The 27,299-nt window shown below is 43.8% G+C and overlaps 5 protein-coding genes across 5 annotated transcripts; 2 read left to right on the top strand and 3 right to left on the bottom strand.

Moving 5' to 3' along the window:
- Nucleotides 1-282: 282 nt before the first annotated feature.
- LOC133167973 (vitamin K epoxide reductase complex subunit 1-like protein 1) lies at nt 283-5,329 on the bottom strand. The gene is made up of 3 exons (XM_061299160.1): nt 4,978-5,329; nt 3,939-4,048; nt 283-2,985 (listed from the first exon to the last, which is right to left on the bottom strand). Exons 1-3 carry the CDS (start codon nt 5,166-5,168, stop codon nt 2,762-2,764), a joined length of 525 nt encoding a protein of 174 aa, XP_061155144.1. The 5' UTR covers nt 5,169-5,329; the 3' UTR covers nt 283-2,761.
- A 1,359-nt stretch (nt 5,330-6,688) lies between these two features.
- On the top strand, nt 6,689-8,743 carry LOC133167977 (zinc finger HIT domain-containing protein 3-like). The gene is made up of 5 exons (XM_061299164.1): nt 6,689-7,474; nt 7,680-7,711; nt 7,793-7,852; nt 7,915-8,016; nt 8,113-8,743. The coding sequence occupies exons 1-5, from the start codon at nt 7,404-7,406 to the stop codon at nt 8,307-8,309; spliced, it is 462 nt and encodes a 153-aa protein (XP_061155148.1). The 5' UTR covers nt 6,689-7,403; the 3' UTR covers nt 8,310-8,743.
- On the bottom strand, nt 8,370-17,051 carry LOC133167914 (unconventional myosin-XIX-like). The gene is made up of 24 exons (XM_061299037.1): nt 16,829-17,051; nt 15,466-15,616; nt 15,151-15,299; nt 14,913-15,026; nt 14,648-14,780; nt 14,518-14,587; nt 14,345-14,447; nt 14,169-14,265; nt 14,026-14,102; nt 13,875-13,965; nt 13,457-13,622; nt 13,229-13,302; nt 13,029-13,150; nt 12,686-12,799; nt 12,427-12,603; nt 12,185-12,322; nt 11,998-12,105; nt 11,858-11,928; nt 11,715-11,794; nt 11,074-11,222; nt 10,849-10,978; nt 10,040-10,125; nt 9,644-9,970; nt 8,370-9,564 (listed from the first exon to the last, which is right to left on the bottom strand). Exons 1-24 carry the CDS (start codon nt 16,856-16,858, stop codon nt 9,451-9,453), a joined length of 2,871 nt encoding a protein of 956 aa, XP_061155021.1. The 5' UTR covers nt 16,859-17,051; the 3' UTR covers nt 8,370-9,450.
- A 1,364-nt stretch (nt 17,052-18,415) lies between these two features.
- On the bottom strand, nt 18,416-22,161 carry LOC133167982 (claudin-3-like). Its single transcript, XM_061299171.1, has 2 exons — nt 21,663-22,161; nt 18,416-19,874 (listed from the first exon to the last, which is right to left on the bottom strand). Exons 1-2 carry the CDS (start codon nt 22,143-22,145, stop codon nt 19,209-19,211), a joined length of 1,149 nt encoding a protein of 382 aa, XP_061155155.1. The 5' UTR covers nt 22,146-22,161; the 3' UTR covers nt 18,416-19,208.
- A 1,849-nt stretch (nt 22,162-24,010) lies between these two features.
- LOC133167983 (claudin-like protein ZF-A89) lies at nt 24,011-26,991 on the top strand. The gene is made up of 2 exons (XM_061299172.1): nt 24,011-25,047; nt 26,344-26,991. The coding sequence occupies exons 1-2, from the start codon at nt 24,562-24,564 to the stop codon at nt 26,974-26,976; spliced, it is 1,119 nt and encodes a 372-aa protein (XP_061155156.1). The 5' UTR covers nt 24,011-24,561; the 3' UTR covers nt 26,977-26,991.
- Nucleotides 26,992-27,299: the final 308 nt, after the last annotated feature.

Below are 27,299 nucleotides of genomic sequence, written 5' to 3'. Positions count from 1 at the left end.
CTGATTGATTTGTTTTAATTGAGAGGGAAAAAAAACAGCAAAAGCATTTCACTAGCTGACCAGGAGATGGCGACAGCGTGGCATCTGAAGACCAGGAGTCTCAGAGACATTACTGTGCAATAACATCCTGCTCCTCACACCTTCTTGAATTTGTTTACACTGTTTTTGCCATTATTCACATGTCCTGAATGTTGTTAGTCCGCGCCCCACTATTTGAGAAGCACTGATGTAAGCCAAGGCCTACATAAAAAAAAAAAAAACTTTTTAGACAAGACGAATAACTCGATTTCAGAGGGAATGTTTTAATGGTTGTTCATTTCTACGTGACAGTGCCACAATTTTAAATGTTCTCAAGTCAGTCTCATCCAGTTTTCCCTTAATTGAAGTTTTAACACACCCTCCTGCAATTGGTTGTAACACTTTTCCAAGTAAGAAAATACAGCGTTTTAAAACACATTTGGCAATACAGAAGCAAACCCAGTAAGTTTTTTTTCTCCACAAAAAAAAAAAAAAAGACAGATTCCCAGCAATCCACCCATCAAGTTGTCTTTATGACTAAAACTATCCACGTTAACAGTCCATACAGCAAATTAAAATTAGAAACATTACAATTCTTTTGATGAAAGTGATTCCCTTGCAAACAAAACGTGAACATTTAAAGGTGTAACGAAACAGCCTTTTTGCTTGATTGGTCATTTTGGGGGTGCCACTTTTGCCAAATTTTCTATTATCAGGGAGGCAAATGAAAGTGCCTGTTACATCAGTCATTTGAAAGGCTATCACTTGCCCATCTTTGGCTCAAGGCCTGGTGATCAAACAGAAGGCACTTAAGTTGACATTGGTGATGCAACTAACATGGCAGTTATCCTCAGTGCCTCACTCAAAAAATAATAATAATGGAGAAGCACTGACCTAGTTTCCTCCTTTTATTAAAAAAAAAAAAAAAAAATCCCTTACAGTCCAATAGCTTAAACATCTGAATCCATGCTTGTACCTTGCTCACTAACTGTGATGTCAAATGAACTATTGTATACTTTTGTATACTATATAAAAAAAAAATGTGGGAGTGATCACATGTTGACAGAAAATAATAGTGAGGATTTGGACTGTGCACATAACATAAAGATTGCATGCTTTTGGGGAATGATAGCCACCAAGTGAATTTCAAAACATTCCACCTTTTTGTTTTACATTGGTTTTATCCGGGATAGCGTTTCCATCAATGCATAGAAAGCGTCACTTCTGTTTGAAGTTTGATCTTTTTTTGATACAAATGACATTCCGCTTGAGGATGATGAGAACAGAAAAACCTTAGACAGCAACATGGGTAGATTGCAGTACACTCAATTAAAGTTATTTCAGGAAGCACATTACTGAAAAAGTTAACCCATTGCTTATCGTTTGACTTGAATAAATACGGTCCATCCATTTGACAAAAGCAGCTCATAGCATGCTCTAAATCCCATTTTTTAAATTGGCTCGCTATAGTAGTGAAATTATCCTGTGGCCAACCCGTAGGTTGTAGAGTGGGACTGTACAAAGGAGTCCTAAGGCCACACTCCGAAGTCGAAATGGGGAAAGAATCGAAAACTTGTGCTAGCATACTATAAATTTCACCTTGATTGCTTTTCCAATTATTACTCGATTGAAAGTGTTCACCTGTCCGACTCGCTGGCCCTCATATGGCTTGCGTCGCTGTTTGAGGAGTTCCAACGACTGGTTCTGCTTCTGTTATTTGAGTCAACACAACATTCCTGGCAATTGTTTGTCCGGCAACTCAAGTGTAACTCCGCCGGGTAGCATCATCATCACTGGAAATTGACACTATATCACAGTGTAGCAGCCTCTGCTACCGCTCGAGCCTCGAGAAGGGAGTAACACTCGACTGGTATGTTACGTTACAAAAAAAATGTGAGCCTAAAAAAAAAAAAAAAAATTAAATAAAGCCTCAGACCGTTGACAGGAAACTCAACAAGCAAAAGTAGTGGTCAAAACGTGCCCCTGCTTTCAAAATAAATCGAATTATAATGCTTTAGGCACGTACGTTTTTCAGCGGGAACAGACAGTAATGGTGAAAAGAACCTTCTCGTTTTGTGTCTGCGGCTTCACATTTGAGTTTCTTCACCCCCCCCCCCCCCCCCACACACATTTGAAGTTACCCTCCTGTGTTTTTGTCAACCAATCTTGGTGGAAATATTGCTCAGCGGCTAGGTACACAATTGGTCAAACAATCAATCTGACCCATCTGCACACACTTTGAGTGGTCCTTAAAAGAAAAAGCTTACTGAAAAGTGTAAACACGAAGGGCCAAAACAAAACAATTCTGCATTTTTGATTCGTGCCCCCCAAACTTGACATTTCAAGACTTATCTGCCAGCGCTGATTTTGGAATTCACCATTTTTGAGTGCATCTGCCGCGCTTGTCTCATAAGAGATCCTTCTTGTTTGAGAAGCGGAGAACCGCCCTCCGGACTTGCTTGTGGGCGTTCCGCCCTCCGCGCCTTGTTCTTGTGTGACGAGAAAGTTTAAACAATTTGAAACCACTAGAAAATAAAGTTACCTCCTGCTTCTGAATCCTTTTCGAGAAGTGTCAGGCCCAAAATGTAGTTTAGATGTCTTCATTTTTTTTTTTTTTGTGAACACACAGCAGAATAAACATTTGGAAGCAAGGTCTCCTGGTGGCAAGTCAAATGTTCAGTCAGTCACATTTCTTATTTGTGTCACTTTTTTTTTTCTTTTTTTTTGCTGTGCTCACACAGCTTTAATCCTGCTTGGGTTGGAGTTGCTTCCATTGGTCGTTCAAGTATACCAGTCGCTTGTAGTTGAGGGTGAAGAGAATGAAGTTCAGCGCATACGTGGTGATGCAGATGATGCACAAATCCTTCAGGACAAAATAGAGAATGTAGCCCAAGTAGAGCGAGCCCATCACCGACAAAATGGATGTGGTCATCAGAATGACGGCAGCCACCGCACTAACGGTCATTCCTAGAGGAATGCAAATACACAAAAAAAAGATTCAAACAAAGTTTTTTTTTAGGCTAGCGTGAAAGGCTATTTCATATCCACTGAGCTTTTCCAAAACACATTCTGACAATAAATACAACACAAAGCGTGATTGTTAATGTGAAAAAAAATAAGTTCTTGACTAACAGAAGCATCTTCGAAAACCGGAATAAGTTAAAATAATATCTGTTGATGAATCATGTGAACGAGAGGCTATGTGTAGCTTTGTAAACAAAACAAACCTGGAGCCCAAGTTAAAGATGGGAGTATTTGCTCTTTGTCGCTTGAGGCTGGTTCTCGGACCGAGTACACACCCAAATCTGTGCACTCGACTCACATGTGTGTGCAAGTGTATGCATGGAGGAGGTGCCCCCCATTTGATTCTTAACTAAAAAAGGAAATCAAGCCTGCATTTTTTTTCCTAATACGTTCTGTGCAGTCGAAACATGTCATTCCGATGAATATTGCGTTTGTGGAATATGAATTAAACAGGCAAAATCCACCTGTTTTCATCCATGGCGGGAGGGGGCGGCCATTTTGCCACTTGTTGTCAACTGAAATTGACCACAGATGCCTGGCACACATAATGCAGGTCACTCAAATTTCAACTAGACAAGTGTGTCAAATATTCTACAAATGGTGACTGAAGGCAGTGTGTATGTACAAATTGATCACTTCCTTGAAGTTAATCAATTATTGATGACTTACTGTAACTTATTATAACTCCTTTAAAAATAGTTTGATAGCCACATTAAAATGTGCCCACAACTTAAAATGCAAGAATGGCTTAATGTCCACTAAATTTCATTGGAGTGTCATGTGAGACAAGTGAGTCAGAAGTAGCCGTGACATTCAGCTTTAACTGAGTTGGCACTTTTTATGGAATGGTCACAGATACTAAGCAAGCATTTGTGATGGTAATCGTGTCTGCTTACCTAGAAGGAGTTGGAAAGCATAAAAAACTATTCCATAGACACTGTTGGGTTGGTTCAGTACACTGTCATTTCCAAAAATGGAGCCCAAGAGTCCAAATCCTCGACCCCACCTAAAAAACAATCAAACAATAGAATCAAATATAATTCCATTTGGTAAAACATTGTCCATACAACACAGCAGAAAACAATAAATTGTGGCATGACCACTAAAGGGTGGTTAACAATATTTTAATATTGTCCCAGCGTAACTGGAACATTCATTAAATTACGCAAGGCAAGGGCTTGACTGGTTACATTCCAACTTTATTTGTGTAGTGTAGAGATTCGTTGAAATAGTCACTAGGTGGGGTTTTCTGGATTTATTTGCAGTTGTGTGGTGGAATTACTTTCAAACTACCAATAAATGTCGATTTCAATGGTTGACTGGGTAAAGTACATGTGATTTATGCAATGGGAAAAGAACCCTCAAGGAGCAGCTGTACTGTAGATTTGAGGAAATGCTTTTAAAGAGGAGAAGAGGCGTAAGGTGAGCAGATGATAAAGGTGGGTGGTAACGTTAGCTAACCGGCTAAAGACAGCTAACATAAGAGCAACAAAGTTTGAGACATTTAAAGGATTTACAGTGAGACAGATGAGAATCAAAACATCACAGTGAAACAGAAGGAAAACTTTTGCACCAGCCAAACCTTCTCTTTTTTTGGACTGATTAATGTCCCCGCGTACACATGCGACGGTGTGGAATAAGACAAATGAACAAATACAGAAGGGTCAAGAGGGAGTAAATGATAACTACCGGGCAGTTAGCTTATAGAGCATAGTTAGCTTCATGCTAAGATAGCTCGTTGCTATCCATGGGTTTAATTTAGGCGCGATGACTAAAATAAAGGCTGCAGTCACTAAGCTAAACCAATTAGCTAGCCGGAGCATTTTGGGGGTAGCGTTAAGCCAAAAAAGCTTTGGCCCGGATTTGCTTTAATAGCAGTCACATTCATTGAGCGATGAGCGCCACCGTGAGCGCCCTCGGCTGAATTCAAATTACCTTGAGCTGAACACTCTGGAGCAGCTGATGGAGCTGCTGACGTCGCACATCGCCTGATATGTCGGATCCCGGGCCTTTTCCCTTTCGATGTGGAACGCATAAAGGGACAATAGGATGCCCAGAAGGCAGACTAGGAGCCGGGCTATTCTCTCCCAGCGCGGGGTGGACACTCTCAGGACGGGCGCCGCCATCACTCCCTCGACGAGCCTAGCCGGAGACACGCAGACATACGCAACTCGCTCGCCTGAGGACTCGACTGCGACGTGGAAAGGCGTCAGGACGCGCCACACGGCGAGGGGGCGGGACACGCCGAAGCCGCCGCCGCCTGGGTACGGTCCCAGAACAAAAGCACGCCAGCACGGAAGCGCGTACCGAGCGAGGAGATAGAAATACACCTTCCAAAAATATTCAGCAATAATTTATGATTAACAACTAATTTTTAAACAAAAATAATACAGCTAATTAGTCAACAATTTATGGTCTTTTGTATTTCCACAAGAGTATTTTTCTTAATTTTCTCGTCTACGTTTTCCTAAAACAATTACAATATGACGATATTTTGTTAATTACGTATTCTTATTGCATGCACAGCCGCTTAAAAAGAATTTAAAAAATAATAATGTGCAGTGTTATTTTTTGAACATTTCGTTATAAATGTTATATAATATTTTAGCTACCTTGTTCCTCTCATTTTATGCAAATTCAAACAGTGAGTGACGGTGCGCAACGTTTGCTCTGTCACTTGAGCCAACGAGAGTCACGTGACTCGGCGTATATAAACACAGGCGTGACGTCAAGTGTTTACTAGTTACTGCAACCGACAGCTGATCGCCGTACCTGCACAAATGGCGGCCGATGTTGAAACACTGTTTTCTTTTGAGGAGGCCCACTACGACCAATATGATTATTATAACCTAGTTGAATACTCGTGTCACGTCGGTGGAAAAGGAAGGTCCAAGAAAGAAACGGAGCTCAATACCAATCGCCATTCCCCCTCTGGACACGAAAGGAAGATAGCCACTAAATTTTACAACAGCGAGATGAAACGCAGGAGAACTAAAAGCTCGTCTTCTTGATGTCTCCGGAATCGCTTTCTCGAATGTTTACAGGTTAGAATTGTTTTACTGTTAAATGTGGGGGATTCAAAAAAAAAATAATTAATGGCCTTGCGTCTGTTGCAGTCCCGTTGCCAAGTGAACAACAACAGAACCTTCATTTTCGTTTTGGTATTTTTAGTGTGGCTTTAACGTATGTGGCCTAGTACATGACGTCAGAAGGTCTCTGTATGAAAACAAACCACTTATAGGTTGAAAAAAAATGTTATAATCGCAAACCAGTCAAATGAAAAACAAAGTACAGCTGTAACCGAGCATACCGTCGTATGAGGTGGGACTACAAATTCTTCCCGATTTGCAAACTAGTTCATACGTGCAGTTTAGTAACCTCGAATTGTCATGATGTGCAATTGTATTAAAAACACTGCTAGGCTATGAATACAAAATTGATGAACTGCAAGCACGATTTTATCTTACCCTACGTAAACTAGTTATTTGCTGAGAAATACAATGGGCTGAATGTGATTTAATAATATTTACTAAAGTTCTGCATTAGTGACATGTTCCTATTTTAAATACAAATTCAGATTACATCCACTGGAGGAATGATGACAAACACGAGGGTTAATCTAATTTTTTTTTTCCTTTCCCTGTAGGTCTGGACCCCATGCTGTATGCTTAATGTTGACTGTGGCCAAGAGTCTCTTCCTTTCCTGACCTAGAAACTTAAGTGATCAACATGCCCAATCACATGTCGCTTGACAGCAGTTCTGTCACTCTCGCTCTTCATCCTCTACGACAGGATCTGATCATCTCAAATTACAGTTGTGCAAGAGGTGTTTGTGTTGAGCAAAGTAGGTCACCCATGTGTGCTTGATCCATATGTAAAGACAAATGTCTTGGGTGGATAAGATATTTTAATGTATTTTATTGGAATAAACTTGATGTTGTTGGATTGAGTTTGTTTCTATTCTATTGAATGTTGATTTAAAATGTGTCTTACATGAAAAAAAATCCTTAAAGTCTGAAATAGACTACACACACAGCAAAATGTGTTTTATGTAGATTACTACACAATGGACATCAACATTTAATTAAAAAAACAAAAACAGCGGTTAAAATTGTGCAACGAACTAGTTTGCATTAAAAAAAACGTGAGAAATTCACAAGATGTATTTTTCCCCACATTCTTTAAAAAATTACTGTATCGGAAGCGCTGTACTGCTTTCACAAAACACGAGTTATTTCTGCTTTTATTGTGAAGGGCATGGTGGCCGGAAATAGATAAGTGTTTCCGGGTTATTGCCTCGTGTAGCTTTCTTTTCAGTAAATAGCCTCCGCTAACATTCTGTATTTTACTTTGTTTGTATCATGATGCGGCTATGTAAAGTGTGCAACGAGCAAACACCCAAATACAAATGTCCCGTCTGCGAAATAAGATAGTAAGTACGTTAAGATAAGTGCGAGATGTTTTTACTTGTTAAACACGTGTGTGCTTCCTCGCTTGGTTGGCTCGTGTTTACAAGTGCCACTGCGAACAATCCAACATTATAAACTGGAAAATGTTTTTTTTTTTCGCAGTGCTAATATTATCAATATCTGCATGTTATTAAATCAACAATGCATAAACTTAATTTCTCCTTTCAGTTGTTCTCTTTCCTGCTACAAAAAGCATAAAGGTAAGGAGAAGCATTGTTGTAAATCTGTTTAAATAATGAAGCCATTGATCAATAAAATAATACTTGATCTTGCATCATCAGATTTGTGCCTTCCTGTTAAGCAGCTGATACCCAATGGAACAAAGGATGCTGTCAATACGGGTATGCTCCACTAAATATCTCTAAGATCAGAGTGATAATAATAAAATAACACTATTTTTAAGGAAACATAGACACACGCCCTGCAGACAAGTGGAATGTGGAGGATCTTCTTCCTGAAGAGGACATTGCTGATCTAGTCCCTCTAGCGAAGCTTCAATTGTTAGGTATGAACTGAAGATATTATTTCACACTGTCTTACTTGAGATGTTATTTTCAAATAGTCTGATGCAATTAATAGTCCCCTATGTATTATTCCACAGGTCAATCAAAAGAACTTAAGGATCTTCTTTGTAATCCCCACCTAAGAGAATTATTAAGGCGCATAGACAGTGTAGACCACAAGGAAGCAGCAATGAAGGCAGCTATGCAGGAGCCCTTATTTGTGGAGTTTTCAGATCGATGTTTGAAGGTTGTAGAAAAAGAAGCCCACCCAGAGGAGTGCAGTGAGGACTGGTAAAGTTGTATTTACTTTGAGAAGGATTTTCATAAAAACATAATCAGGAATGTTACACATGGGTCATTTTATAATGTCATTTATTTTTATATATCAATTATTTCCATTTTTATACCTTACCTCACATTAACAAAAGCAGGCGAAGAAATATAAACAATTAGATTTTCTTCTATGAATCATGCGCGCATTAGTAAATGGCACAATATTCCAAAATATTTTACAATAGATGGATGAAACAAGTTCCAAACATTCCCATGGGTTGCATATTTGAAAGCAGCAGTATGAACAACTTGTGATTCTTTTTTTTCCCCCTGATCACGTGATTTGTTTGGTGATGTTGGAATGTGCAATATCTGCATTTGATGTGCAAGAAATATATATACCCACTTTGGTTCTGCAGCATACAAGAAAAAATATATCTTGATATTTGGTGTGTATGTCAGTCTTTCATTATTCAGTAATTAATACCAGCAGGCCGTTGGTGATAACGACATTGATCACGACTCAAAGCAAGGAAAAAGTAAAAAAATATATATAAATTTTCCTCAAGAGGCAATATTCATCTGTTTACAATAGTGCTTGTCATTAGTGTCCAAAGTTAGGGAAATCGGGCTTTGGCGTTGAGTAAAATGTTCAATGCATGTCCAACTGCTCAGCGTTTCTGTACTTTTTGCACAATGTCTACTCTCTTAAAGTGTAAAATACAAAATTAGACATGCGTTCTTAATCATTTCTTCAGAGAAGGTTGAATTAAGTAGTGCCTTTGAATTTAGCTTGAAAGCCCACTATGCAGAAAATTTTTGTCAACAATCTTTCGCACTGATTTTTTTTAATAGTGGGTCTGCACGCCCTGCCATGTACATTCCCTTAAATCATGTCATATGTACACAAGTACCTTAAAGTATAAATGATTTAAGTCACAAAGGCCACTCTGGAGAATCGCGGCTCTAAGTTAGCAGCACCATGTAGCAAGAATACCTTATTAGCCTGTGACCCAGATATGTAAGGGCACTTTTGTTTTTTTTAACCTGATTACTGCATTGAAAAGCCACCTAATGTTGAAAAGTAATGTGACCAAATTTCTCTTTGTGTCACATGACATTTCTACAAAAGCACCTTACTCATGGAAGTCGGCTTACAAACTTTAGAGCGTCTTCTCCAACAGGATTTCATTGAAGCCAGTCACATTACTCCTCATCTCTGGTTGCCGGTTTGCGTAAAGCAGGGGCGACTGTTGGCAGTGCAGTTTGACGGATCCCTGAAATGTGGTTGGAAAGTACTTTTGTAAGAACAATTGAAGACACCAAACAGAAGAAAACATAGGGAGGCTTCCTCGCCTTGGGTTGAGCCCGAATGGAGGCGATCCCTTGCGTGTTCTGGTTGGTCTCCACCTTGTACTCTCCTCTCTTGGATGGAAGATTGAGAGAAGACACCACAGACATCATCTTATGAAATGCCGTGGCCCTCATTGACACAGCGATGGACGGAGGCGAGGGCAAAACCAGCCCCATAGGCCATCCTCGCACTGTGACGGGCTCCTGGATGCTGGACAGCTGCACCGAGCCCCGTTCCCTGATGATGGCGTTTAATTCTGGCAGGTCCTCCTGCATGATGAGATCTTCTACGTCATCGAGCTCCGCCTCAGCCAATGACTGCAGCAGTGCCTGAGGTGAGAACCCAACAATCATCAAATGTTTGCAGTTACCATGAGGCCCAGGCCTGTCAAATCTCACCCTCCACTTCTTCCAGGATTTCTGAATAAGTGCTGCAGCTCTGTCCCATCTCTGGACCCGTCTCCTGACGAGCCAAGAACGTACCGCTGCAAGAGGCATACAAATCAAGCTGTAAGTACTTGTTTTTTGGAAACTACAGCAATATCTAGCACAAGTGAGCTTCTGAATCAACCAAGTGCCGCCACAAATACAGAAACTATCTAACTGACATCCTCAGTCAATGATTTTCAGATTAGATGGTACAACTGAACTATTTGTACAACACAATAACTGTTTAACTTTAACGGTTTGACCCCAAGCAACTTTTTTACGTGAATTTAGACAAGACTGTCATTATTTCAGGATAAATACACATTTTTTGGGTGCTGTGCCAGGCAGGATATTCTACTAATCACTGTACCACACTACAGTGTTATTGCTCCACCTAGTGGGAGAAGCTAGTAAACTACACGAGGCCAACCTACAACCCTAAATGCGGATAGGATGGATGAATGTTACTTTTAGCCTAAGACGGAAAACACCGAATGTAAACAGATTCTAAATAAAGCCGACCTGAATTTAGATTAATCGTTACATCCAGAATGGGTTTAATTTGTCTAGAGTTTACAGTCGGATTATTCTAGAGGAAAAAACATGTTTATCAGGCGGGCCAATGTTGTGTCTGACTTTTTGCTGCTTCTGACAGGCTAATCAGGATGATAAGATGCTTCCCGCTGATTCCTGTTTGTCCAGACAGCCAGGTCAAACGGGGCAAAATAGAGCCAAGGGACCACATGTAGCTTTAGCTCATGAAGGAATTATAAATGTACCTGCTTGGATTACAGTAGCAGAATGTCGCCGCTCATGACGTTTGCGCCGTTGGTAGCGTATCCAGCAGCACTGGATGCAGAAAGCGCACTTAGAAAGAATCTTCTTCCTCCAATCTTCCAGTAAGTCTAACTGTTGGCCAAACCCAGGAATAAATAGGTGAGCATCCAATGACAAACTAGGCATAAGAAGTTTCTGTTGGAGAAGTTATTTTATTAATTACTCACCATTGACTGGGTGAGAAAAACTTTGGTCTTCCCACAATGCACCAAAGATTTGAGTTCCTTTCTAAGATGTTGTGCTGGATGTTGAAACACCAGACCAAGGAGCCTCTGCACCCCCTGCAGATCAGTTTCCTTTTCACAGCCTACCTTCGCTTTTTACACAATAAGAGGAGAATACGTTGAGAATAAAGAGTGTTCAGCACACAAAACACTAAGAAGCATCGCAAATGATTTATCGACACCTCTTACACATATTTCAAATCATGCCTGCAGACATGCAACTGCAAAATGTTGGACACTATAGATACTGGACAGTGGGTTAAAACAAACAGAAATCCCAGCACGATTAACAGCATTAAACAAAAGCAAGCTTTGACAGCCAGACAATGCATGCATTTACCTGGAAAGTTCAAAAGGAGCTGAATTTTTTTATTATTAGACAATCCTGTTTTTATGCGAGTGAAATGTCCCAAGGAGAGAACTGAGGGTCAGATTAACTAAGCGCGCTAGTGAGGGGGGGAAAGGAGAATAAACCAGAAGACCTAAAGAGAGGAAATAAAATCACCATTGGCCCATAGTAATAAACATGCCAAACGATGTTTTTTTTTTTTTCTTTGGTTGATTCAGTAAAAAGTTGGACTCACCAGGATTTTGAGCTTCGGACTTGGAACTCGAGTGTGTCAGTATGCATCCATAGCGTTGTATAAAACACTTGAACGGAATTCTGTGAACAAACATATCGATCAATAAACCACAGGAATGAGAGCGATATGAGAAACCGTTTTACCTTATAGGAAAGCCGGCAGCGCTTATGTGTATTGTCTCGACAATCCCACAAGCCTCCAACTGCATGGTCACCTGTCGACAGACAATATTAACATTTCTCTCTCACATAAAAAAGAACTTCATTGTCCTCTCCAGGTGTACCTCTTCCTTTTTAAAGATGAACGGCTTGCAGTCTGAATTGGGTTTAATGCAGCGAGTGTAGTGAGGAGTTGTGGAGTGGAGGATGTTCATTAAGCTCTCCAGAGAGTTCTGCAACCACCAAAACTTGGGTGTTATTTCCCCGCTTTACACCAACACGAGTCATCTTCACATCTGAATCTACTCCTACCTTGAATTTTGAGACTACGGTGACTTTACTGAGCCCCTTGCTTGAGATGTTCTCAGTTACCTTTTCTGTGAAAATTTCATGAAGCAGACAATTATCTGACATTTGAAGCAGACTGATGATCTCAGGGGCCACTGGATCCTGGAACACATAAATGATCACACAAATTGAGAGTGACATTAGCCATCCAAGGCCTGAGTTAGGCACAAATAGTAGAGCATGATGTACATCGATGCCAAACGCACCTTGTTTTTCTCCACCATGCCTTCTATCTTATAGTTGACTTTGCCAGCATAATGGGCCACAGTGAAGTGTGGCACCTTGCTGAATTTATCCCAGTTGATGTTGCCGCTGTCTGCAAGCTCCTTCTCTAGGCGAATCCTGAGCGCTTTGGCATCCGAGGCTCGATTTAAACGACTCTCCTAAGACACATGGGCAGCTAATAAAATTGTACTTTATTGTGGGAAAGAAAAATATTGAAGGAACCAAATGGCAGAAAATTACCTCATCGAGAAGAGAAAACACACTAACAGGGCTTCCTTCGAGGAGATCCAGACAGCTTTGGTTATCTTGGTATTTTACAAAGGACCATTGCAATCCTTCAGACACATATTCTTCCTTGGGAGGGGGAAGAAAAATAACGTACATGCGCAAAACATTAATACAAAATTTAATAATGTAAAAGATCATTAATAATCCTAGCAACAATGGCCAGGTTTGAGAGTTACGCTTGCCCAAAATTAACTGAGAATAAGCACCTTAGATAGGAATATTCTAATGTATTTTATTTAAAAATATATGTATAAGAAAAAGCAAAACGAAAGTACGGCAAAATAATTATTTGTACCTGCTGAGCCCGTAGATAATGCGTCACAAAGTGCTGCTGGAGTTTTTCATTGGCATAGTTGATACAAAGCTGCTCCAAACTGTTAGTCTGGAAACATTCAAAGCCATACACATCTAGCACACCTGTACAGAAAACAAAACAGATGCAAAATGATAAGCAAAATAAATGAAGCCTTCTTAACGGACCAGGGAGTAATGTACCTATGAAGTTGAACCAGGTGGATTTGTCGGCACAAATACTGTTGTTGATAAAGGTCACGAGCCATTCAAATAATCTGTGGAGAAAGACAAGCGACATTCTTACTGGTGTTTACTGTCCACAAAAAGATATCATGGTTTAACAGAGTTTGATGACAAAAGGTCTTGGACGCAAACAGCATAATGGGTGTGTTTACTGTATTTTTTTGATGATCAACTGCTTCTTCTTACTGGGCATAGGTGACTTTAGCTAGGCAGTCTCTCCGCACGCAGCATTCTAACTGAGAACAGGGTTTGTGTACACTCTGCCTCCCTGCTTTTAATGTCCTCACAATTAGACATGTTTGAAGCACCTCAGCAGGGATTTGCAACAGTTCAGCAGCCCGATGCAAGGAATCTAAAACATAAAGTTGCGTCTCAAATCAAGTTGAACATCTTAAAAATGTTGATTGTTTGACACATGTTGTACAGACTCAACATCAAACTAAATATGTGAATTTCAAATTGTTAGTTTCAATCTAAAATAATGTTTTTCCACAACATTCAATAAAATCAATCAACAAAACAGAAGTTTTCCAACTGAAAAACATTTTTTCAAGATATTCCCATTTTTTGGGATGCACCTGCATATCATATTCATGAGAAATACCTTTGGACTGTTCCTGTATGTCACATGGCTGTGATTCATCTGATGAAATTGAGAATTCCACATTCCCCAGATGCAGAATACCTGCCAGTATCTACAGCATAGAAAAATATATTGAGAACAATGCGAATATTCAGAGCAAAAGCAAGATTACCTTAAATATCTCTCTCTGCCTCTCTCTATCGATACGCAGGTGGACCATCGCATCAAGTGTCTCTTGAAAACAGTCCTCTGCAAGACATTCAATACACAGCTGTCACTTGGGATGCCAACATGTAAATATATCAAAATACCTACCCTCAATTGTTTTTTCCACATTTGGCAGCCACACAAAGTGGTGACCTTGGGGCATCTTCCACTCTTTTCTCTGCTCTTTGGTAGCTGCTTTCATCATCTAAAACACAAAATGCCCACGATTCTTAAGCATTTGTGAATTCTACAACAGTATTCGGAAGTTTTCTATATGCCGTTACCTGGTAAAATATGTGAAAGTTCCTTTCATTAGCTGGTTGGTAAGCAACTCTGGTCTTCTCCAGTAAATATGTCTGCAGAGATGCTCCTATTAAAAGCTGACACCTACATATAAAAACAGACAAACAGGTCGAAATGTTTCTTGACATTCGTAAAGGTGCCTCATGTAAATTACCTGTCAAGTTGGAGTTGGATGTACTTTCCAAAGCGACTGCTGTTGTTGTTGCGAAGTGTGCACGCGTTGCCTGCATGGAAGGCGGAATGTTTACTTGTGTACCGCGCCAACAAGATGGCCGCGATCATACCAAAAGCTTCCATAATGGGGTTGGAGTCCAGCACTCTCCTCTCTATCCTCTCTACAGTGTCCTGCTTCTCCACCACTGATGAGGAGGCTGCCACTGTGGCATAGTATTTCATCAGGCAACGAGAAGTCCATGTCTGTGAAAAAAATTAGAAAAGACTGAAGCTTGATACAATCTTACCTTCTGTCCACTTTCTACTAATGTTGCATGGTGCATTAAATCACAATTCCTTCTTCATCCACAATCCCACTCATCACAAAAGGTCTACCTTTCCCGCACCGCTCTCCCCACTGATCACCAAGGACTGGTCCACTGGCCCCAACTGGCCCCGAACATTCCTGTAGGCTTCCTCTGCCACAATAAAGATGTGCGGCTTAGGCTCCTTGAGAAAAGAAAAATTATCTGTCAATATGCTTTAAAACTCCACACTTTTAAGGTCACTCAGCTATTAGTAATTATAATAACACCACACCTCTGCTTCCGTGTCACTGTGTGCATGTAAATACCTTGAGCTGGAGAGCATGGTGATACTCTTTCATTACATCTAAAGAGTAAAGGTCAGGAACAGGTTGGAAGGGGTTAAGAGCCACCAAGGTGCAGCCAGCATGGGTGTAAAATACTTTCACGCTGTATCTGGCCTGCAGGCATCTCAGCACTATCACACAGACGAAAATAGGTCTCATTAGGCGTGAGGAAATGTGCTGCACCATTTATTTGAATGCCCCGATAGGTTGAGCAGGTTTTCAGTCTGGAATGATTCACTGTAGTTACGATGCATTACTGCAGACGCTTGAATAAATATATACTGTAGCTATTGTTACCGGTTGTTGGTGTCACAGGATTGACTTTGGTGAGATCGTCATACGTGTGCAACTGGGCTTCATCATCAATGAGGAAGGCAAGAATTTCATCCTCGAGTGAGTCTGTGAGGCACTGATCCTTTGAAGGAACCTTTTGTAGCGATCCTTGCACCTGCAGGGAATGAGTGAACCAGAAAGAAAGTTTGATGATGACTGCCATGTAAAAGATGTAGATCACATTCTATATTCCTACAAAGTGACTTGCTTGAGCAGACGCTAATGGGTCAAGGATTTACCTACAGTACATAATCCCTCTAGTAAAAGTGTCCCATTTAATCTAGTCAATCACTTTCACTTCAGCCTGTCCCTTGAGGATCACATGGATTGGATGTGCAGCCAGGGCTGTCAACATCATATTAGATGTGTGGACAGGGGTAGAAGTTCAACTTTCAAATCCCTCATAACATTTTAAGACAGGCGAGATCAGTGGTCCGCAACCACCGGGCCGCGGACCGGTACCCCACAGAAAAGGAAAAAAAAAAATATCGACGATCAATTAATTCAGGTCAAGACACTCGTCCCGGTCACGTGACATGTTTCCCCAGTCGAGCCCGCAAAGCTAATATGTGGCGACAGGCTAGCTAACCAGGCAATGAAGCATTCATAACTGCTTCAACACATGGAGACCAAGCATCCTGGAATAAAAGACAAACTTTAATCACTTCGGGTGTCATTGTCTCCGATTACGTCTAGATGGGACCGGCTCGTTTCTGAGAAACAAACTCAGTGCTCCCACTAATTCAACGTAATGGTGAGTTTTATTTTTGTCATTTGTACTTGTTTTTATGTCAGTCGTATCATTTTATTTAATCGTATTTATATATTTATTATAATTATATTATTGATTTATTTATATAAATGTATTATTTATTTATATAAATGCCGGTCCGCGAAAATATTTCTGACGTGTAACCCGTCCGTGGCGCAAAAAAAGGTTGGGGACCACTGAGTTAAGCAACTAATGGCGAGGACGGCGGAGAGATAACGCCACATTTACAAGCACTGACATGCTGCTGTTGCTCTTGTCCCACTTCACATTCCTCAATGGGAATAACGAACCACCATTTTAGAGTGATAAAGCAACTTCATTTTCGTGTATCGTCTTGGATCAATTGCTTCTTCAAATGCCTCGTTTAAAGGAATAACACTTCTAATGTATTGATCCATTTGACAGACGCTTGACTTCAAATTCCTCGCTTAAAAAAACAACACTTCGAATGTATTGACATGTTTGACAGTGCCTTCATAACGAATCAAAGTCAGTCACGAGCGAATATTTTCTCATAAAGCTTTTTGAAACTCCGGGTTTTATCCCAAAACTTACCGCTCCACCGCCATTGCTCATAGAATTCATAGCCTGGGCTCAGACGAAGAGTTGTAATAAACACTATTAGGTTGTTAAAACACTGTCAGTTCCACTTCGCAACGAATTCGAACTTTTGCCATGCTGACAACTTCTTCAAGGGCAACTCCCGTATAGTTTTGTTTTCCAGCCCGTCTTCCAATCTCTTGAAGTACAGTACGCTCATTCCCGCCTTCTTATGACGTCACGCATGTGGTGACTCCTTCTCTTGATTGTGTTTTTTTTTTAGGGCGGGTAGCAAACCACGTTTAGTACTTTATCGCCACCTATGGAAGTGGAGTGTGTGGTGCAGTTACAAAAACATAACTTTCGATTTATTAGATGAAAAAGAAGTCGTCAAAACTTAATAAATAAATGGAGGTGAAACCTAGAAATAAATTGTTTATTCAAAAGATTTACCAAAGCGAAGCAAAACTATTTTTAACTTTTCCTACAAGTATTTTTATCTTGATTTTTTTTTCAAGCTCAACACGTTTATTTCCACTTTCAAGATTTATTTATCTAAGTACTAGTTTTGTGTTTTTCAAGTACTTTTGACCTTAATCTACCTCCATACAGATAGGTGCCTCGACAAAAATTGCTCATGCTGCTGCTGCTACTTCTTTCTGCAAACCTCAAGGTGGCGCCAGGCGTCTAGACTGCTCTCGCGCAATATTCTATACTAAAATCAAAACAACAATGAATCGATGGAAATTTCAGTGCTCACACTCAGTTTCCTTTTGCGTCATAGTGTGACGAGAGGCATGATTGTTTTTCTGCCTCGGAGGTTGCAAACATTGGTTGCGATGAGAGAGCAATCTGCTGGGACTGTACGCGCGTTGTCACCATGGCGACGGCTTGAGGCGCTGCAAGCCCAGGGGAACTCATGATGCACATTTCTTGCAGTGAAATATCCTGTCCTCATCTAGCAAATCTTGTAGGCTATGATTATTCAGATTATTTTATTAACAGTCCATTTCACAGCGAAAGCCGACATATTTGGAAAAATCAATTGATCTCCTGTATGTCAATCTCAACCTTCGCATAAATGTAAATGTCAAACTCTGACACTGATCAAAAGTGCGTGGTCGAAAACAACACAACCAAAAGTACAGCAACACTTCATCACAAGAAGGCAGAAATGATACAATGCTGACGCCAACGTTGTCGATAAGATTCCTGGCAGAGGTCAAAACAATGTGCATAATGATAATCATGCAAAGTCTTTTGAGGAGAGGTTAAAACAAGAGAGATAACCTACGTCTTCTCTATCAGCTGTTGGACTTTGCAGCAGGGTCATCATCTCCTTTAGCAGCCATCTTCCTAGGCAGGCACACGCTACGGCCCCCGTCGCTATGTTAGCGTCGACGTACGTTAAAAGCGGAAGCCCACTCGGGTGCTTTCTTCCTTTTTTCACACTATGAGTTTTTTTTATGTGCCTGAGAGAAACACGTAAGGGGCGAGGTGAAGGGGAAAAAAAACTTGTTCCCCTTCAACCTGTTCTCAAATTGTTTGTTTTTAAGGAGGTCACGAGTCATCATGTTCAATACCAAAAAAACAACAACGACAAAACTTTGCTACTTTTATTGAAATGGACCACACAAGTCATGTCAACCTCACACAAAGGCTCAGTTTAAATAAACAAAAAATGCATTAACGCTAACTGTATAAAAGTCGAAACTAATACAATGAAATTTAAATGAACTCATAAAATTTATCTAATCAATCATGACTAATCATGGAGGTTTGCGCCATGACTAAATTTGGGAGCGAGCGAGCGCTTGGCCTGAAACCAACAGACCACATCTTCACTTTCAGTCCAGCTCTAAGCAAATATTACGCACGCACGCACACACACACACAAGGAAGAAGCAAATGTAAGTTGAGAGCGGTGACACACAGTTTCAGTGTGAAACGTGATACCACTAAACACACACACACTTCGAAATGACTAAACGAACGCTAAAGCAAAGCAGGAAGATGGGAACTTCATGTCGGAGTCTTTGTGAGGAAGCCACACTGTGGGCTCTCCCTCACACACACATACACACACACACACACACACACACACAAAAGTCAATCGTCCTGAAGAAGAAGCAAGTGTAAATTGAGAGCAGTTTCAGTGAAACACGACACTGACAAACACACACACACACACACGGACACAATGACTTTTCTAATGTCGACATTTTTGATGCAAATTGAAAGACATGCACGGAAATTGATTTTTGAAATGTTCTTGCAGAAGGACCACTGAAGAATCAGGTTTCAAAGAATTGCAATTTTCGATGGACGACTTGAGGAAAGCACCAAGGTTTGACCTTGCCGTCCCCAATGTTGTCACTCGCGCAAGCTAGCAGCGCTACACGTAGTCCTTGCGGTCGTACCCGGTGTTGTTGCTGCGTGGCGCAGAGTAAGCCATCCTGGGGGGCTTGTAGCGTCGCTCCTTGGGCGGGCAGCTGCTGCACAAGATGGCGCCACCGATCAGGAGCAGGGCGGAGGCCCCCCAGCCCACGTAGAGCGACGCGCCCAGCTCCCGCCGCTGCGGGTTGGTCAAGATGGGACTGTAGAAGTTGCGCACCACAACGTGGGCGGTCCAGCATGCCGGGATGAGGACCAGGAGGCCGGCCAGGATGAACATGATGCCCGCCAGGATCATCACCTTAGCCTTGGCGCCCTCGTCCTCTATGCAGTTGGTGCACTTGGCTCCCGTGGTGGACACCAGCGCCCCGAGGATGCCCAGGATGATGGCCACGATCATCATGGCCCGCGCCGCCTGCAGGTCCTGCGGTAGTGCCAGCATGGAGTCGTAGACCTTGCACTGCATCTGGCCCGTGCTCTGGGTCACGCAGTTCATCCACAGGCCCTCCCAGATGGTCTGCGCCGTGATGATGTTGGCGCCCACGAACGCCGTCACCTTCCACATGGGCAGGGCGCACGTCACGATGGACATCAGGAAGCCCAACGCACCCAGGCAGATGCCCACTAGCTCCATTCCCATCGACATGTTCCTTCGGCGACACAAAGCCTCACTGAGATGCTCGAGGAAGATACCGGGGGACACCTAGGTGGAGGATGGGCCGGCTCAGGTCTCCTGTTTGAAGATGGACCGCGGAGTCTCGGTTGTGAGGCGGCGCCACGGAAATGTCGCATGCTTTATACAGCCGGCGACCACGCCCCTTTCGCGAAACCCTCACAAAATACAAAAACACACACCTGTGCGAGGGGCGGGCATGGGAGGAGGTTGTGTGTGTTGGGGGTGGGTGAGAAGATGGCTGATTGCTAACAACAAACATATGCTTGAGGGAGAACGTGACATGGAAGAGAGAGAAAAACCACACAGCTGCTCCTCATCCTTCACTTCCTGCATGGTATCGACAAATACTTTAGGCACTAGATAGACAGATGATGTCATTTGTTCAAGAATCCGTGAGAAAAAGGGGATCTTGTGGAGGATCATGTTCTGTGACCCCCTTGGCACCTCATATGAAGAATGAAGAAACAACGACGAGCACTGTGGAAGGTAATTGAAAGAAGCAAAAAAAAGAGACGCTGGCTTGTTGCCTCCTCAACAGCATCCGTGTTGGGAAAACAATCAGCAAGCTCAGGGACAAACCGGAATAACCACTCCCAATGTAAACATGAGCCTGCTTCAAACACACACACACACACACACACACACACGCAAAGTATCATCCTCCTCCCCGTGTCCATTTTTGTTAAGATAGAAATGGCAATTTTGTGTTTTGGTTAGCAAGCGAAAATTGGAAATGCTAAAGCTAGGCTCAACTCATGATTGTTCCAAAAAGAAAATTCAAAGTGTTTATGGCCACGCCCAGCTGAAGTGAACTTCCAAACTAAACAAAAAGAGAACGACCCCGTGTGTATTTGTGCGTAACCTTTCGACAATGGATGTCACGCTTATGGCACCAAAGTCCCGCCCGTTTGAATTCTACTCACATATTAGTTTCACAATCATTTGAATATTCAAAAAAGGGTTGAGCTCTTTGTTCATTTTGGCCTTAAATCCCTTCGGACTGATGTCAAAACAAACGGGCATTGCTTATTCAACTTCCAAAACAACTAAGTGTGACATTTTCACTGGCATGAGAGAAAATGTAGAAAAAAAAAAAAAAGGATTCAAAAAGTCATCAAATAGAAATGATTTTTATACAAGTTTTAATATATCTCCGATATGAAAACATAAAGACAAAAATCTCCAGATCATTTTGCTAGTATTTGCTTAGTATTTTCTCAACAAAAAAATGATTGCGACATTCAAATCAAAACTTTATCAACATTGATTTCTCAGTTTACGAGCGCTCCGATTCCATTTTTTCGGTCAGAGTCGTTGTCCTTGTCTCCGTGGCAACAAAAGGTGACGGCACACCGTGTCCACACAAGCTACAAACGTCCACAACAGTCAAATAAATAGAAAGACACCTCCAGACTGGTCCAGAACATCACATGATGTTCTTCAGTCAACTGGCTTGGTCCGGTTTTGGTTGGTTCTCACCAGTTGTTTCCTGGCGCGAGCTTCAGGAAAAGCAGTCGCAAGTCGATGTTAATGCTAGCGTCCGTCCAGACAAGAATCTGGGTCATCAACCGTGTGGTGTCCTGGAGCTCACACGTAGTCCTTTCTGTTGTAGGAGCTCTGGGCGACGGACCTGGCCGGGGTGGCTGAGTAGGCCACGCGAGAAAGGGGATGCACGCCATACCTGCCGGCCTTCTCTTCTTGAGGGGGGCAGCTGCAGCACAGGATGGCTCCCCCGACCAGGAGCAACAACGCGGCGGCCCAGCCCAGGTACAGCGCCGCCCCGATCTCCATCTTCTGTCCCGACAGAACGATGGGGCTGTAGAACTCCACCACGATGGTGTTGGCCGACCAGGATACAGGTACCAGCTCGGCCAGTGCCGCCACGATAAAGGCGGCGCCGGACGTGATGGTCACCCGGGCTTTGACGCCTTCGTCTTCAATGCAATTGGTGCACTTGGCGCCCACCATGGAGATGAGCAGAGCCAGAACGCCGATGATGATGGACACCACGGTGAGGGCGCGAGCCGCCTGAAGGTCCGGGGGCAGCGCCAGCATGGAGTCGTAGACCTTGCACTGCATCTGGCCCGTGCTCTGGAACACGCAGCTCATCCACAGACCTTCCCAGTACACTTGCGCCGTCACAATGTTGGCGCCGATGAAGGCCGACACCCGCCACATGGGCAGCGCGCAGCTCACCACGCTCAGAAGCCAACCCACCACCGCCACCGACACGCCGGCCAGTTCCAGTCCAACAGATGACATCGTGAGGCTTTGCTTGCTAGCTTCAGCTGCTCTGATTCAGGTCGTCGAAATTCTCCTCTGATGCGGATTTCTTATCTGGATGTGCTTTTATTGATCAATCGTCCGGCCCTCTGCGGAGACGACATGAGCGAACCAATGAGGCGATGGCTGGCCCTGTTTACCACTTGGGCGTGGAGCTTTTCAAACAAGCTAACTACTTTATGGTTGGACCTTTCGCCCATGGCTGCCTCGTTCATGTGCTTTTATTGCTGTCACTAGCTAATGATCATCCAGCGTTCGGCCTTTTACGCATCGATGACTACTGACGCCGAGCGGCTGAATGTTTGGGTCAGAATTCGAAGCACAATAATCATTGCGGTAGGAGTGGAAATCAAATGTTTGTAGTTTTAGGTCTAAAAAGTGAAATCCACTAGAGTCGCCATGCGCTCAAAAGAACTTTGAACCCTTTGTGTGTCGCTTTTACTTGTCGGCATTGTTTCAGCCAAAGTTTTGTTGTGACGAGGGAGAACTCAAACGTTTCCAAGTGTGACATTTTGGTTAATGAGCAACCTGAGGTGAGACAACTTCAGTGTTTCTTCCTGCTAACATTCTTGTGCTTCTCTAAGAAATAAGTCAACGTGACACAAAATGGCGGCACAGGGAAGTAACTGTGTAAACGCCACAAATTATTTTACGGAACTAAATATCAAACAAAGAGATGGATGTTCATCCACTTCCACATTGGAGAACTGACAAGTAGGTCAGATGAGAGCGTGACACACTTTGGTTGGGCAACTTGGCGTGAAGGCAATCACAATCGCGAGTGAGTTGGGTCGCTAGCGCCGCTTCCCGCCGGCTAGCGGCGGCTAACAAGAGATAAGATAAACACGACTAGAAGGCCGTTCAGTATCGTCTTCTTTTGAACGGAAATGAACCATAATTGAGTAACGGCAGCACAGTCATAATCAATCATTGATTTATGATGATTATTATTATATGATGACATCATGTGAACAGTAGCTAAGGAGAATAGAATTGCTGATCAGATCAGATTCAGGTGGAGCATTTGGTTGCTTCAGAGGAAAACAATCATCAAGTTTTAGGCAGACTCATTAGGAACCAAATCATTCAATGATCAAAATGGACTCCTCCTCCCTTGAAAGAAGATAACAAGTTTCTATTGGGGAGCTTCGGCGCCATCGAAACCTTCACTCAGCTCGTAAACGCCGACGCTAGAACCCGGAAGGTTCCATATGAGGTCAGGAAGTTAACGGGGATTTCCGCGGCCTTGGATTTCATCGTGAAAGAGTCTTTGTGATGTCACTTTACGAGCGCGCTCAACGAACGTCAATAAAGAAGGCGTGCGGCGGAGACGTGGCGCCGTTACTTGTTCTCCTCCCTGGTGGCTCGCTCGGCCACCCTCCGGATACACAGCAGATGTCCACGCTTGTCAACGCGATTTGACGAATGAGTCACCGCAAGAATGACCTCCTCTTCCCCCTTCTTCTTCAGAAAAAGTCCACGCTGAGCCTTTCAATGATGCTCTCTCTTCTGCCAAGCTCTGATGTCGCTCGCAAAAGGAATTTGCTTAATTTCTTTCATGTTCCCTTCAAAAGTGACCCCGTCTGACACTGAGCTGAAGACTGAATGCTTTCTTCTACTTCAGACCTATTTGTGGTCTCCGTTTTGTTTTGTCTCACTCGGGGGAACATTGAACTGAAGATGTCAAAACTTTCTCTTCTGTTTGATATATATCTTTATCTGATGCTCCTGACTTCATTCTACAAAGTTGCAAATTAGGTTTAAAACCAAAGTCGGCTGTGATAGGCTACAGCTCCTCCTGACGTCACAACGGTGGAGACGCACCGTCAAAATGGCAGGAATACTATCCGCTTCCAGCAGAGGGCACTGTTTTAGCTTTCATTTGAGTTTTTGCACTGTACTGGTTACAGTAATTGATAGATGATACAGAGCAGCGATTTGTGGGAAACTCAGTTTGACCTTCAATCTCACCAACTTTCATCATCAGGCTTGTGTAACGTTTGTGTCTCTACGTGTGTTTGTGTGTGAGCAATCGTGTGATCCAGGAAATGACCATAAATGGTAAGAAGGGTAATGAGTCACTGGGGACATTCATCATGCAGCTTCAGGAGAAACCTGGCCCAGGTGGATTTAGGGGTCGGGCTTGGTTAATTGTTAGTGTGCTGGCAGTTAACGTCTTGCTCAGAGGCCTTCGTGTGAGCGTGTTTGAGGGCTGACAAACAGGTTTCGGGCCCTGACTCAAGAGAGGCGTTTTCTTGGTTGGCCCCGCCTCTTTGAGCGAGGCCATATGTAGCCGCTCTTCTCCCGGTCCTCCCCCATTGAGAAAGTCACTTGGCTCCTCACGCGACATCACAAGAAACAGTCGAAGAAGCAAAAAAAAGAGCAGACGTCGGCCATGGTGTCCGCGGGTTTCCAGATCCTGGGCGCCGCCCTAGGACTGATCGGTTGGATCGGTGCCATCGTGGTGTGCGCGCTGCCCATGTGGCGCGTGACGGCCTTCATCGGAAGCAACATTGTGACGGCGCAGACGTCATGGGAGGGCGTCTGGATGAGCTGCGTGGTGCAGAGCACGGGGCAGATGCAGTGCAAGGTCTACGACTCCATGCTGGCCCTCAGCTCCGACCTCCAGGCGGCGCGGGCCCTGCTGATCATCGCCATCATGGTGGGCATCCTGGCCATCCTGCTGTCGGTGGCGGGTGGCAAGTGCACCAACTGCGTGAAGGACCCGGCAGCCAAGGTCAAGGTGGGCTTGGCGGGCGGAGTGGTCTTCATCGTGGCCGGCGTGCTGCTGCTGATCCCCGTGTGCTGGACGGCGCACACGGTGGTGCGCGACTTCAACAACCCGCTGGTGGCCAGCGCCCAGAAGCGAGAGCTGGGCGCCGCCCTCTACATCGGCTGGGGGGCAGGCGCCCTCATGATTGTCGGAGGCAGCATGCTGTGCTGTAATTGCCCCCGCAAGGATGAGGGCTCGTACGCCGCGCGCTACAAGGCGGCACGCTCCGACGTCTCGGCCCCCACGTCCGGCAAGGACTACGTCTAGACGTCCTTCCCAAGGAGCGCCACCAAACCAAAAGCCACCCGGCTTCTTCACCGGGTGCCTTCCTCCACCTTGAACTGGCCTACATAGAGACCACCTGATGAGATCAAATTGGATAGTTTAAGAATAGTTGATCTGGACGACGAGACAAGCCCTTAGTGGCCGCCATCTTGGTCAGGAAAGCTGGAGGCCCAAAAAGTCAACAAGTTGATGGGGGGGGAATCCCCCCGCAGGAAGCGCAACTTTTTTTGTCCTTTCGCCATGTTTTTTTTGACAAATGCAAGCAAGCTTTTCTTTTGTGTCATTTTGTACCACATGTAAATAAATCTTTCATTTACTAATCGTAACTGGCCTCGCTCACTTTATTCAAACAACCAACGCACGCAAATTTGGGGAGCAGCAATGCCTTTGGCAAACAGTTGACGCCCGAGTTTCGGTGCTTTGACTTGAAACTAAATCGCCGCTAATTATAGAAAAGAAGGTGACGATTGTCTCTAAATGTATTTGGTTTATGTGATTGTTTGACCATTTGCGAAATGAACTCTTCCCGTGTATTTGTGAACTCTTTGAGACTTCAGCCTGCTGATAGACAAAGGAACAAAGAAACGTCACCATCCAACCTGCTAGCCGCACCCAAACCAGATCGACGACAAACGCTCGACTGCTGCTGTTGCCGCTGGCCTCTTTTCATTGTGCGTGTATGGAAAGAGAGAGCCAAAAAAAAAAAAAAAGGTGGAGGACACTCCTTTAGGTGTTTGAGATGTTCTGAATCGTTTGCGCTGCAAAAAGCATGACGTACTTTCAAGAGAGATCAATTATTTGTGTGTGCGTGTTTTTTTATTTGTTGAGGAATTGATTTGTTGTACCACCTCTACTGCAATCGTTTAATTTCTAATTGTTCATATTTCTCTCAAAAAAGGGCTCCCTGCGTGCGCGTGCGCGCGTGCGGGCGTGCGCGGGCGTCTAAATGCCCCCCACAGGTGTTTCCAATCTCAGTTTAGACCTCCAGCCAATCAAGATGGCCGTGGAAGATGCTTAAATAGCAGGTGGGCATGGGTCAGCATTTTTACGCACGAGAACCAGCACCCACACCGGAACCAGAACCAGGAACAGGGCCAGCACCAAGGTACTCTCAACAAGATGACGTCCGTGGGCCTGCAACTGTTGGGCGCGTTCCTGGTGATTGTGGGCTTCTTAGGTGCCATCTTGACGTGCGCGCTTCCCATGTGGCGCGTGTCCGCCTTCATCGGCAGTAACATCGTGACGGCGCAGGTGTTCTGGGAAGGTTTATGGATGAACTGTGTCAAGCAGAGCACCGGACAGATGCAGTGCAAGGTCTACGACTCTATGCTGGCGCTGCCCAGCGATCTGCAAGCAGCGCGCGCCTTGGTGGTGATCGCCATCTTGGTGGTGGTCGTGGGACTTCTGCTGGTCGGCGTCGGCGGTAAATGCACGAACTGCCTGGAGGAGGAAGCAGCCAAGACTCGTGTGGCGGCGGCGGCTGGTGTGCTGTGCGTGCTGGGCGGAGTCTTGCTGATTATCCCCGTGTCTTGGTCGGCGCACGTGGTGATCCGCAACTTCTACAACCCGTTGCTGGGCGACGCGCAGAGGCGGGAGCTGGGTGCCTCGCTCTTCATCGGCTGGGGAGCCGCTGGCCTGCTGTTCATCGGAGGGTCGCTTTTCTTGGGAAAGTGCGCCTCCCGCCGGGACGGCAGATACTCCGTCAAATACTCTGCGCCCCGCTCTGCCCCTGGTGGGGGCGCTTACGTCTGACCCCTGCGTACGGACTCATCTCTGGACTCTTACTTTTTAATCAGTTTGAAATAAACGTTACTTTTAACTTTAATCCACCTTTTTTGGTTTGTCTTTCAATCACCATATTACCCTTGAAGTGACTTTAATTGTTGCCTTTTTTTGTTTTTCGGAAGGGGTTTCTCAAATCTAAAACTAAGTCCACATTTCTAGGTCCACACTAGATGAGATACTAGATGAGCAACCCGATGCAGTAGGGGAAGCTCTTGAGGCTCGCAGGCGCTTAGATCAATGTTTTGATGCTCTTATTTTCCTTTCCTTTTACGCGCTTCTTATTTCTGAGG

The sequence above is a fragment of the Syngnathus typhle genome, linkage group LG15 (assembly GCF_033458585.1).
Source record: "Syngnathus typhle isolate RoL2023-S1 ecotype Sweden linkage group LG15, RoL_Styp_1.0, whole genome shotgun sequence".
In the NCBI taxonomy this organism is placed as follows: domain Eukaryota; kingdom Metazoa; phylum Chordata; class Actinopteri; order Syngnathiformes; family Syngnathidae; genus Syngnathus; species Syngnathus typhle.
The sequence above is the reverse complement of the archived record's forward strand: the minus strand, read 5'-3'. Positions and strand labels throughout refer to the sequence as shown.